This window comes from Cetorhinus maximus, chromosome 11 (genome assembly GCF_964194155.1).
Source record: "Cetorhinus maximus chromosome 11, sCetMax3.hap1.1, whole genome shotgun sequence".
In the NCBI taxonomy this organism is placed as follows: domain Eukaryota; kingdom Metazoa; phylum Chordata; class Chondrichthyes; order Lamniformes; family Cetorhinidae; genus Cetorhinus; species Cetorhinus maximus.
The window spans coordinates 14,583,661-14,597,472 of NC_135889.1; the positions used below are offsets into that span (position 1 = coordinate 14,583,661).

At 45.7% G+C, this 13,812-nt stretch overlaps 1 protein-coding gene across 1 annotated transcript in view; it reads left to right on the top strand.

Moving 5' to 3' along the window:
* The window catches only part of col6a1 (collagen, type VI, alpha 1), a 99,828-nt gene extending 87,953 nt beyond the window's left edge, over positions 1-11,875 (top strand). Inside the window, exons 32-35 of the mRNA XM_078551561.1 lie at positions 989-1,169; positions 4,039-4,210; positions 4,353-4,382; positions 8,686-11,875. Coding sequence (XP_078407687.1) covers positions 989-1,169; positions 4,039-4,210; positions 4,353-4,382; positions 8,686-9,287 — 985 coding nt within the window. The 3' untranslated portion in view covers positions 9,288-11,875. The remainder of the gene's footprint in view (positions 1-988; positions 1,170-4,038; positions 4,211-4,352; positions 4,383-8,685) is intronic.
* Positions 11,876-13,812: the final 1,937 nt, after the last annotated feature.

Here is a 13,812-nt window from a genome sequence, read left to right on the forward strand (position 1 = left end):
ATACTCTAGGTGGATGGGCACTGAAATTGGCAGCCTGTCCGCCATATGTAAATAAATAATTAAAGATCTATTAGGTTTATTATCAAGCCTATAGACCTGGATAATATGCTGCCCATGCCATAGTCTGATTGGCATGGGCAGGCAGGTGAGAATGCGAAGGCCATTTTTTTTATGACCTACATGTAAAAAGGTGAGAAGAAAGGGGGACATCTCATTCTGGGGGTGCATTCCCCTTCCCCCAAGATGTCAGCGCCCCCCCCCCTTCCTTTTGCGCCACCTGCCTTCAAAAATCCAGCGCCCCTACATCTCCCTCCTTCCTCCCGCCCCCCTTCCCAGGGCTCGAAGATCCCTCCCTGTCCTAAAAGCCTGGAATTAACCTTCGGTAGTGGCCACTGCTCTCTTCCATGCCCCTCCTGCAGTCCCGGCAACAGCCACTATTGAGCTCTGGTGATGCCAGGACTGCTAGATCTGCTGGCCAATCAGATTGGCCGGCAGCTCCTGAGGGCGGGTCCTCCTTCCACTGAGGGGTGGAAGTCCCACTCTCAACCACTTTGGCTCGCCCGCAGTGTGTTATGGTTGCACGGCGAGCTTCTTCCAGGCATGTAGACTTCTGGCCAACTTTCTGGGGGCATGGGGAGGTGTGGGCAGTCTGCCCCCCCTTCATTAAATGCAGCTCTGTCACTCTGGGCTACAGGACAGGGCAAGGGAAGGGAAATCAGCCATGGTTCCATCCCCTGATGGTTGTCCAGGGGACAGTAGGTGAGTGGAGCCTGGGTGAAATCAGGGTTGTGAAGTCCTTTGCAATCAGGCATTCTATCCACGGCCAATCCCAAGCCTGGAGCATGAACAAGCGGCCACTTGGCTAGAGGGCAGCTGGTGCCCATGGAGTGACCTTCAGGACAGCATGGGGAGAGGGGTGAGTAAATTGGAAAAGTGGTTGGAAAAAGCATAGAGTAACAAAGGTGGACATCTTTTTTTCAATTCTTAGTGCAATCAAGAATCTCAAATGGATTGCTGGAGGAACATTTACAGGGACAGCGCTGGACTGGTCGAAGACTGCCTTCAGGAGATCACGCAACCAAGCACAGGTTGTCCTGGTCCTCACTGATGGGCGGACAGACCTTTTGAGAGATCCCAAGTCGTTGTCATCGCTCTGTAATGAAGCTAACGTATGATTCCTTTTGTTCATTCCCAACTATTACAGTCAATGTTATCTCTCATTTCCATTACTTGGAGAGAAGGGAGAAGTTGAGCATCTTCTTCTTGGGGCCGAGGAGGTTAAGGGGAGATTTGATAGAGATGTACAAAATCATGAAAGCTTTTGATAGAGTAAATAGGGAGAAACTGTTTCCACTGGCAGAAAGGTCGGTAACTGGAGGAGCTGGGGAGAATTTTATTTTTAAGCCATGGATTTTAATGGTCTGGAATGCACTATCTGAAAGGGTAGTGGAAGCAGATTCGATAGTAACTTTCAAACGGATGAATACTTGAAAAGGAAAAAAATGCAGAAAGAGTAAGGGAGTGGGAATAATTGGATAGCTTCTTAAAAGACAGCACAGGCACGATGGGCAGAATAGCCACTTTCTATGCTGAAAAATTCTATGATTCTATTTCTTGGTTCATTTATCTCTGATCATTCTCTCCTCGCAGCAATATTTTCATTTGAACACGTGTTAAAAGGAGGGAAGTTCCTGCTCACTAGCTCAAAATCCTGTCTGCCCCTGTGTTAAATGCTGGGATCTTAACTCAGCTGGCCAGTGCCAAAAAGGAGGGCCCATCCCCGGAGCCCACTGAGCACCCATTAGGTGGTCTCCCCATGCAGCGGCAAGCCCCTCCCCCACCTCCAAATGAGGGCAAAATGCCCATGGAGCCAGGAAGAAGTAATTCATTGGCCGCTGAAGTAGCTCGATTGGACTCCCAGCAGGCAGCCCATCTGCCAGCTTTCCTGTCTCTGGTAGAAGGCATGTTGGTGGGAAGCAGTTGGGCATGCCACCTAACACCTACCCGCTCCATTTTACCAGCCTTCCCGCCTCCCAGCCCGTCCCCAAAGGACCACTAAAGTCCATATCTCCATAACCACCTCTAATCACGCAAGCCTCCAGGATCTCTGTGCCCCTCCAGTAGTGGCCTCTTATGTAGCCATTATTCTCTTTATCCCAATGGCAGCCGTCTCTTCAGTTGTTCACACCCGAAACTCTGGAATCACTTCCCTGAACCTTACCACCGCTCAGTGCCCCTTAAAACCAACTTATTCGACTGAGCTTTTGGTCACCTGGCCTAATATCTCCTTATGTGGCTTGATGCTTGAGTGATGTTTCTGTAAAGCACTTTGGGACATTTTTAATATGTTAAAGGCACGATATAAATGCAAGTTGTTAATGTTTTTTGAGTCTGTGTGTGCATCTGAAGGTACTTTGGGGAAAGAATGCTTAATACACTCAGCAAAAACAAGTTGCATTCATACAACATCTTTAACATAGAAAAACATCCCGCAGGTGAGCACCTGGTCATGAAAGGATGTTGAGATGAATGAAGAGATATTAGGAGGGGTGACTAAAAGCTTGACCAAAGCAGTGAGATTTAAGGAGGGTCTTAAAGGAGGGAAGGAGGGAGAGGAGGAGAGATTTAGGGAGAGGCTTCCACACTATGGGACCTGAATCACTGAAGACATCGCCACCAATGGTGGCAGAGGTAAGTGAGGGAACGTGCAGAAAAGTCCAGACTCTGAGAAGTGGAGAGACCTGGAGTAGCCAATCTGATATTTCTTTGATCCATTATCAGAGCACTAGCCCATTTAAAATAGACCACACAATGTTTCCATTAAACTAGTGAACAGAAGAGTGCCAGACAAACGGGTTAAGTGTTGGTTCATTAACATTGCCATATTAATTTCTAGCTTCAGCTGAGAGCTGAATCTGACTCAGCTCTAATGCACTCTATAGCTGAATAGATCCCACACCACTCCACTCACTCTCTGGACTCCCACATGAAGAAGGCTCACTTCAGTGAAGCAGTGGATGGTTGCTAAATGTGCAGGCTGTTTCCACACTATCAGGAGAGGGGAGGTGAAGAATATTGTGAATCTTCATTTGACCATGAGCTGAGCTTCAAGCCCCTTCTATGCAATTCATATTTAAAATTTCTACCTGCATAACAAGGCTTGCCACATCAACATGTTTCACCTCAAGGATTCTCCAATGCTCTCCTTATTGTCTTCCTGGACTCCTCTCTACAAAAAAACTGATCCAAAACTCTGCCTGCTGCCTTACGCTAAGTCCTCCTTGGCTATCAGCCCTGTACACCCCACTTTCTCTTGTCTTCGTGCTGTCCAATGTTTTGGTTTCACAATCCTCTGTATTTTTGCCACTGCTTCAGCCATCCTTGCCGCAGTTACCTCCAGACTATTCCAAAGCGCTCTCAGCTGAACTCCCATCTCCCACCCTCCATAAACTTCAGCTCACCCAAACCTATACTGCCTGTATCCTGACTCACACCAAGTCCCGTACACCCATTCCCTCCCGGTCTGGCAATGCCTCAAATTTAAATTCCAGTCCTACAAGCCTCCGAGATCCCTGCACTTCTCCAACTCTGATCTCTTGTATATCCCCAATATCCTTTGTCCTTTCTGTGGAGGCCAGGCAATCAATTGTCTAGGTCCTAAGCTCAGGAATTCCCTCCCTAAACCTCTCCACCTCTCTCACCTCCTTTAAAGTGTTCCTTAAATTCTACCATTTTGATCAGGCTTTCAGTCAGCTGCCCTATATGTCCTTAAGTGGCTCAGTGTCAAATTGCCTCTGATAGCTCCTTGGGAGCTTTTATTACAATGCAAGTTGTTTTCTGTTTGGCAACCCTTTCTTTGTTATATCCCACCATATTTCTGCATCCTTCTCTAACCCTTCATTCAACTGCCCATCTGGCTCCAGTCAACTCCGCATCTCCCCGGCTCAACCGATCTAGCAAACCGTCCTGCTGTCTCCCTTCCTAAAGCCACTTTGCCTTCTTGTCTAGGCCACTCATTGACTCCTTGGTGTGTTCCAGGTTGTCTCAATTGGTGTGAGTGATATTTTCCAGAATGCACCAGCCTCTGAAAGCCTAAGGCAGATCGCTTGCGAAAAATCTTCAAAACCTGGGTTAAGCTTGCATCGAGACACCTTCATGGAGCTGCTGGAGGATGCCTTCCTTGAAAATGTAACTCAATTCATCTGCAAAGGTAAGCAACAGAGCAGCACAGCACTTTCTGATACCCAAGGCCTTCCCTTAAGAGGCTGACCTTGTTTTATTGGGTTTTTAACAAAGTGCAATCATTAATGTACATTTTGTCTTTTCATTAACATTTGTGTTTACTCTTACAGAAAAGAATTGCCCAGACTATACTTGTCCCAGTAAGTATCCTTTGAATGTGTTTCATTATAAATTAAGGTCAAAGACTGTGATTTTAAAATGAGGGGTGGGGTCAGCCCATCTGGAGAGTCAGGGGATTTGGAGGCCTTGTGGACCTTAATGGTAATGGATTTAGTCCTACTTGAGCAGGATTGTTAGTATTTACAGCCAAGGGTCTGTGCAAATGGTTCTGAAATAGATTCTGTGGCTATAAGAGCAGGTCAGATACTGGGAATTCTTCAGTGAGTAATCCCCTCACAACTCCCCAAAGTCTGCCCACCATCGACAAGGCACAAGGAGTGTGATGGAATACTCTCCACTTGCCTGGATGAGTGCAGCTCCCACAACACTCCAAGAAGCTTGACACCATCCAGGTCAAAGCCCACTTAATTGGCACCCCATCCACAAACATTCACCAATGATGCACAGTAGCAGCAGTATGTACTATCTACAAAATGCACTGCAGCAACTCACCAAGACTCCTTCAACAGCGCCTTCCAAACCTGTGACCTCTACCACCTAGAAGGACAAGGGCAGCAGGTGCATGGGAACACCACCATCTGCAAGCTCCCCTCCAAGTCACACACCATCCTTATTTGGAACTATTTCACCGTTCCTTCACTGTCATTGGATCAAAATCCTGGAATTCCCTCCCTAACAGCACTGTGGGTGTACCTACACCACATGGACTGCAGCGGTTCAAGAAGGCAGCTCACCACCACCTTCTCAAGGGTAACTAGGGGGGCAGCAAATGCTGGCCCAGCCAGCGATGCTCACATCTTGTGAAGAGAATAGTTTTAAAAACCTGGGGAAGAGTCTAGTGTCGATTGTGGGGATTTGGGTTTCCTTGAAGGGGAGGGGGTGTTTCACCATGATCAGGGGAAGGCCAGAGCTGGGACGAACCACAAACTTCTCATGGAGCCTGGGGTGGGGGGGTGGGGGGGTGGGGGGTGGGGGGGTGGTGGTCGTGGTGGTGCTGGGGGTGGTGGGGGTGGGGGGCGGCGATACTTTTGCCCCTGCTGGCTCACAAGAAGTTCTCCCACAGGTCACTTTCTTAAGAAGCATACCTCGGCCTCAAGTGGCCAGTTGGCTCATCCCGCCTTGTTTTGGCTATCGTGGTTTACACCAGGTGGGCCTCCCACCGACTCGCACAGCACAATCGATGTGGCAATGGAGCTCTATATAGTGCAGTGAGGGCTGGAACTCTGGAACCAATGCAGTCGTGGTCAGATTCTGCAGTGCAGGCTCTTCTAGATATTGAGCTGAGCAGTTTGAATGGCTTTGCTGATCTGAAACCATTTTGCAGTCATGGCAACTAATTACTTTTCTCTCAACCGGGGAGTGTGGACTCGATGTAATTTTCATCGACTGCATTAAACCAGTTTAGTGTGATTTCTTTTGAACACAATAAGGTAATTCTCCATTGACATTTTACCTGAGTATTGGTATCAAGTTCTGTTATATAGGGCAGAATTTTTGCCCTTGTCAGGCGGGCTCAGACGGCAAGCCGCCCGCCGCCCGCGATTGCGGCCGGACCGCCAATTAAGGCCCGCCCAGCGTGAAACACAAGCGGTAGGGTTCAGCGCTGCCTGGGTAAGGGGGGAGGAGGGTGAGCGGGGAAATCTGCTCATGCACAGAGCTGCTTCAGGGAGATGAAAAGTTTAAAAAATTCGAAATAAAGTCACATGAGTAGGGACAGGTTGTAAATTAAATTTAAAAAATTGAATCTTATTTTTATTTGATGTTGGAAACCTCATCTGGCCTGTGGCCAAAAAAATACAAAGGCCGCGCTTGGCCTTTTCCCCCTACCTGCCAACCGTAAGGTTGGAAAGGCAGCAAAAAAATTTAAGTTAACTAATACTTTAATGGCCTTCATAGGCCTTCTAACTGTTGGCAGGCGCGCTGCCAATTCCTGCACGCGCCTGTAGGCCAAACTATTGCGCGACTGCGTGTTGACATCAGGATGCTCGCCCGACAGCATTGCGCATCATTTCAAACTCGGGCTGCGTGTCCGCCCACGAAGGTGAAAATTCCGCCCATAGCATCTTCCAAAGATGTTAGCATAATGGTAATGTAACTGGAGTAGTAGTCCAGAGGCCCTGACTAATGTTTGAGTCATGGGTCTGGATTTAGCGCTCCCCCACCAATGGGTTTGAAAGATGAGGGGGCACATTAAATCCAGCAGATGGCCTAACCGCTACCTACCACCCGCTCCTGCCCCCACCAATTATATCAGCAGTGGGGTGGCAGCCTGCCCACCAGAGAGCCAATTGAGGCCCTGAAGTGGGCAATTAATGCCCATTTACCCACTGTCCATGCCAAGTAGCCATGCTGGCATGTTTCCCTGCACAAGCTGGTGGTGGGCAGGGGGTGTCTTTTACCCTGGGCTCATCGGAGGGTTCTCCCCAAGACGTAAACCCCTGCTAGTTTGTTTGCCTGCCATGGCCTGTCAAACTCTGGCCCCAATTCCCCCTTCGCCAACCCCCTGGACAGTAACAAAGTTCCAATCCAGTGCAGCTCACCTCTTTGCCCAAGTGTAGTATTGGCAGTGGCCACCACTCCTGCTGGCACTATCGGTACATTGAGAGCTGCCAGCCAATAAGAGGCTGGCAGCTTTCTGAAACGGGACTTCCTGTCCCTGAGGGCCGTAAACTCCACCCCGGCCATTTAGCAGCCTCTAAATAACCGTGAAGCAGCCGTTCTTCCCCTGGGTAGGCTCCTGCCTAATTTTTTTAACCAAGGAGAGTCGAAATGCCAAATGCTGGTCTCATTAAAATGACCATGTAACTGTCAGAGTGTTCAAAAAATCCAACTCGTTCACTCATGTCCTTTAGGGAAGGAAATCTGTCCTTACCTGGTCTGGCCTACATGTGACCCACAGCGATGTGGTTAACTCTTAACTGCCCTACAGAAAGCATTGTGGCTGTGTCTGCACTACCTGGACTGCAGTGGTTCCAGAAAGCAGCTGAACACCATCTTTCAAGGGCAATTAAGAATGGCAATAAGTGCTACTCTAGCCAGCGATGCCGATATTCCAAGAACGAATAAAGAAAACACTTACCAATGCCAGTGCCCAGTTAACAAAGTTTTATGCATTGACTAAATGCCTCGTGCCCTCTGGCAACTGACTTCTGATCCATTAACCCTCTTGCAGCATGAAGTGTGTTTGGGTCGTAATGTAGTTGAGGTGATAGGCTTCAGTACAGAGTCTTGTATTTTAAAGATCAATCGCTCCAATCTGGTTGTCAAAAGTGTTTCTTTCCCAAACGTAGCATTATCCACAAGGCCGGTCATCAGCAAAAGATAAAGCACTAATATCAGATTAATATCTTTCGAACACACTGTTAACATCATCTTTTGTATTTGTGAATTTAGCAGGCCTCTTTGTTTAATCACATTCATTTTTAACTTGAGTATTACTGAAAAAGAGACATGTTGTCGAAGCATGGGGTACAATAGCTCCCTGGCGCATTCTCCATGGAAACACCTTGACCAATCAGAGTTGACTTGCCAACCAATCAACACCCTTTTCTCATGCAGTATACTGTTGACAGCTGCTGATGCATTCACACTGGTGTTTCAAATGAAGATTGCTCCCTGCTTCTCTTTGCAACATCCAGACTTGACTATTCTAGTGCCCCCTGGCTGGCCTCCCACTTTGCATCCTCCATGAACTGGAGCTCATCCAAAACTCTGATAATATTGTACGGCCAAAGTTACAAGTTCACGTCCAGCTGGAGGGTAGCCTTCCCCAGCATCTGGCAAAAACATGTCTACAAAGCCCGACTTAAAAAAAAAACAACCTTCATGCTGTTGCTCCCCACCATGTTTCCTGTCTTTACAGTAACAGTTTGCATTTACATAGTGCCTTTAGCATTGTAAAATGACACAAGATATTATCAAAGAGCAATATCAATGTCTGGGCATGTGCAGGAGGCCAGGAATGGAGGAGTGCAAAGGTTCCAGAGAGTTGTAGGGCTGGATGAGGTTACAGAGATAGAGAAGGGTGCAGCCATTGAGGGGATTGAATACAAGGAAGAGAATTTTAAATTCAAGGCATTGCTGGACTGGTTGGGAGGTTGGGGGTGGTGGCACAGATGTCATAGTGAATGGAAACTGGCACAAACAGGGCAAACTGGGTAGTACGTAGTAGAAACTGAGTGACCTCAGATTTGTAGATCAGACTGCCAAGACACATGGGCATGGGCAGTAACTTGGAGGTCGGATGATTCAACGCCCATTAAATGGCCATAGACTTGTTTTGTCCATTGCTGAAAGCATTAACAGTGGCTGTTTTCTCTGCAGTTCAATTCAACGTGTCAACAGACATCACCTTTGTAGTTGACAGTTCCACCAGCGTAGGGAGCAAGAACTTTGAGACCACCAAGATTTTTGTTAAGCGGCTGGCAGAGCGGTTCCTAAAGGCCAAGGTGAAACCTGACATCTCGGTGCGCCTTGCACTGATTCAGTACAGCAAAAACCAGGTGCTAGAGGCGCAGTTCTCTGATGACTACGATGATGTTGCAGAGAGGATCGAGCAGATGGAGTTCATGAATGACGCGACAGATGTTGCAGCCGTCCTGAGTCGCGTGATTGCAAACTACCAGGCCAACAGCCAGAATGCCAAAAGGAAGATCCTCATGTTCAGTGATGGCAGATCCCAGGGAGATCTGGTGTACACCATAGAACAGCAGGCGCAAGCAGCAAAAGCGGCTAATGTTGATGTGTATGTCATTGCTGTAGGTGACCAGGTTCACGAGAACAATCTGCGGGCTTTGGTAGCTGGCAAGGCAATTGACTATGATATAGATCACGGCTCTCGCCATCTCTTCCGGGTGAAGGACTACCCCGCCCTTTTGAAAGGTGTATTTTACCAAACAATTAGCAAACAAATGTCACTTAAATAACAGTGAAGAAATTCTTAAGCCCTCTAAACTCTTCTATTTTATGCATTTTGATAAGGTGGTTACTATCTTTGGGAATTTGCTCTCTTAGGATTTGTATTTACTTTACAAAGAGAATTTGCTTTCTAGAATTCTACACCCCTACCACTGCCTACTTACCATTCAAGAATTCACCCACGTTTACTCCTCTTGCCCTTGTAGGCCCCATACCCCCATCTATTCTCTTCTGACTGGGAGTGTGGGTAGACCTTGCCTTTTCATTGCGGCTCCATGCACAGCCAGCAAAAAGCATACTTTCCCTAAGTTAAGGTGAGTCAAGGCGGTTTTCTTTGCATGTTCCACTTAGTAGTCAAAAGAGCTGCCTTTGTATTGCTTAGAAATAACCACGAGGATAGAAATTGCCCATTGTTACAACCATTTTCTGGGCCTAAAATTTCTGGGCCTAACCTCTTTTCCGAAGGTGAACTGACCAATTTTGTAGTACAGTTTGAAGGCCTGGAAAATGCCACATTGGCTTGGGCTGATTTTCCTGCTTCTGGGAGCTAAAGTGGGTGTTCATCCCCTTGCATGTGCCAATGAGGAGGGGCCTAAGACCTGTTTTAGAACTTTGCTGCACACAGCCCTTGAGCATTGGGTCTGCTCGGCTCAGGTTCTCTTGGCACAGATGGGACCTAGTAAGTGGCTGTCACCGAAAAGGTAAGTTCACAGCGCTCTTGCCGGTCACAATTGGTAGCCCCCACCCCATTATCCTACCCCCACCACGTGGCTTACCTGAGGGTAGCTGCTGGTGAGGCATTTTGCCTGCACAGTGGCAAACAGCCTCTAGAGGCGTGACAGGCCTGAGGCCCAATTATGGTGGGGCCATGGGGCCTCCCAGCTCCGGCATGTCTTGCTCCTGATGTGTTCCTGTGCCTCGATTCAACCTCTAAAGAATTGCTACGCCCTTGTTGAGTGCATGTGAAGCAGATCAGAAGACCTGCCTTGCTAACCACAGCTGCAACTTTTAGAAAAGCTATTTCATTCTTGGCTATTCACTCCCTTTTGCTACCTTTGTAGGGGCTGAAATGAAAGAAGCGGGACTCAATAGTGAACTCTATTCCCAGTTGGCCCCATACTCATTGGTATCCCTTGATAAAATATTCTGTGCATATCATAATAGTTGGAGTGAATTCCTTTGAGCAATTCCTTCTAAAATTCCACTACAGCATGTAGTCAACTGTTAGCTGACAGAATGGGCCAATAGCACTGCACTGACACCTGTCATACAAAATTAGCATCCCAACAGTTATTCCACTAGATCACTATGGATCTGCATTGCACTGCAGTCTTGTGACAAAACACTGTTTGAAAATGTTCCCGTGACGTCCGTAAAACTCAACCCAAGCCTTGGACTGCGTTTGAGGACATTAACGGTCAGATTTTCCACCAGCCAGTGAGTGCAGGTCATGTGATTCATAAGTTCAGGCCACAGGACCTTAAGGCTATTTGTGCTTTATTGGCTGCAGAACTCAAAGCTTTGAATAAGGAAGTTGGAAGGACATTTTGTAATTAAGCAATTAGTTGTTTATAGCCCAGCTAAATATTTAAAATGTCAGTACCCAGCAGACAGTACAAGTGCAGTTTAAATCATCCTCCTAAAATGATTCTTGTTGATAATGAATTGGAATTAAACATTTGAGAGAAACAGACTGACTCTGCTTTGTTTACGTGCAATAATAACTGCTGTTTATGTCCAGATGTGGAATAAGCACCAGGAAAGGCCATTAAAAGAGGGAGTTATGGATGAGGTCAAGGGAAAATTGGATGTCTATAAATGAGAATCGAGGGTCAATTGGATGCCCTTCTGAAGGGAGAAGGGATTGAAGTAGACAATGCAAAGGGGGCTCATTGGTGTTGACTTACAGGCTTTTTGGGTCTGGCAATAATTTCCACATGTTCTTGTATTAATGTGCTTCAGAACCAAAAGTTTGACAGATCTTGCCATTGCTTCTGTAAAGTAGGTACAGATTTGCGTGGTGCCATTACTATTGCATAGTACATGGCTGTGATCGTTTCCTCACCCCCTGTGGTTTGCTGTGGAAGATTGTGATTGAAAATGCCTTTACAGAAAGAAAGCGTTACTCAATAGATTATTTAAGATTTCTGTACAATGAAGATAAGGGATGACAAAAAATGGATTCTTGGTGGACATTTTATAACGTAGGGAATGATTCTAGGAGAATGTTTCGGAAGTTGCATTCATGCTGAGACTTAATACCATTCAACTTTTTCTTTTAATGTATAAACTGTGTTATGATCAACAAGTAACCATTTTGAATGTAAATAAAAAAGTTACTTTAAAGTAATCTTATACTGGTGCTACAAGCATAGAGGGTGATCTAGAAGAAACGTACAACACAAGTCATTTTTCGGACCGTGTGAGATAAAAATTTGCTTTAATCTATTTGTATTTTGCAGAACTTATTTTGTACTTGTAAAATATAGACTTTTTTAATTGATCTGTACCATGTTTGCAGTTGCATTTGTAATGACACAGGGTCGTATATGGATTAGGTCTTCAGTACTTAATAAAAGATTTTCACGTTCACGAATATTACTGTCTGGCAATTCCCTTTGGATGTTTAAATTTCTCCTTGTGCTTTACTTAACACATGAATCTTATAATATTGTCATATTGTTCGTATTAGGTTAATGGGGCAACCCTTTGTGTTAAATCCTTTAGTGTTGTGTACTGCACTGTAAGACTAACATGCTCAACTGCGGGCAACCACTACTGAACAACTTTATTTACACCGCCCCAACAGAAAGGGCAGCTCTTATACTACACTCCCTCCCCACTTATTTAAAAAAAACCTTAACGTTAAAATGAAAAATAGTACATGTACATAATCTCCCAGAATACAATATGACTAACCCAATATCAACAATGCATGAAATTTAAAAGGTTGGTTTACATACTTGTTTTTACTATAAACACAGCCAAAACATATAAAACCAGAGTAATTTTCATGTAAAAAAAAAAATCCTTAACATCAGTATGTGTTCAACAAAAATATCATCATTTGACAAGAAATATTGAAAAGAAGTTTTTTCTTCTTTCTTCCTTCATACTTTCGATTAACCTATGTGGATTCTTTCTCTTTCTGCCTAGGTATCTCCTTCCATTTTCATTAGTTTGACTCTGCTGTCTCAACATCTGTGTCTAACCTGAACTTTGCCTTTGACTACATCCGCCACTTAATGATTTGTCTTAATCAAAGAACACGGCCCATTTTGCTCTGCAGATGGATTCTGTGATACTGGTAAACTTTCAAGCCCAAATTTTAACATGGCTGGAAAGGCTTTGGCCTTAGCCAAAACAGCACTAGAGCCTGGAATATGGAAGTCCAAATCCGTATCCGGCACTCACCATTTTTCCCGGCATGGGGGAAGTAATTTTGGTCACCCAGGTTTTTGAAACACAACTCCTGGGCTTTACGATTTGATTGACAGGTCAAAACCTACTGCAGTTATTTGGACAAGCCAGGTACCCTTTTGGAGAGGTCGAGTACCCCTTTCGGAGAGGTCAGTTAGCCCTTTGAGATTGTTAAGAGTAGACATGAATGTGCGTAAAAAGTGAATAAGGCCTGTGGATCTGTCAAGCCTTTTAAATCACCTGTCCTTTAAATTTTGAAAAAAACAGCCAGCAGCTGAAAAAAATCAGTGCTTGCAATTTCAATCAATGTTTATTGACATAAGCCTGAGTGCTATCATTATAGCATTATTTCGGCTTGACTGCTTCCACAATCTATCATTATCACAGTGGGGGGCCTGTAAGTTCAGTTTGATTTGCAGCTCTAAGTGGTTATAAAGAGATGAGGTACCTTTGATATGGGGCTTTGAGTGCAAATTTTGTTTTGTCAGGGCTTAAGTGATTGACGGGATTTAAATGTATTGAATGCACTTTTATCAATTATGGTTTTTTAATATAATAAAGTCTGTAATAGATACTTAGAATGTATTTTATTTCATCTTAGCAAGGCTCCTGAGGTCTGCCAATGGTGGTTCCTGGGTGAGTTGGCATGGAGGGTGGTAAGGGGAAAAGGGTAGCGGGTGGGGGCCATGGATTTGCATGAATTAGCACTAAATTGGTATAGGGACTATAAAGGGCCATGGGGATGAGTGGGGGTTATGGGTTGGCATGTAGGGTATGATGAGCCATGGATGTGGATAGAGGAGTATATTGACATGCAGGTTTTGAGAGGCCATGGGGTTGGGTGGGGGGCATGAGTTGACCTGAATGGAGCATGGGGAGTATGTGAGAGGTGAAGCGGTGTGAGGGATAGAGAGCTGTTTTTTGTTGTACTGTTATTACAAATGGAGCAAAGTTCCAGAGCACCAAGGTGGGCCTTTTTAACCATCCTGCCTCTGTATTTGGCAGCCCATGTGGGTGCCTCTGTGCAGTTTCAAGGGGCAGTAGGTCTGGCTCCAGTTGGAACCCACTCTCCTGGAATGAAAATCCCGTGGGTCCAGGCAGTTTATCCTGGGT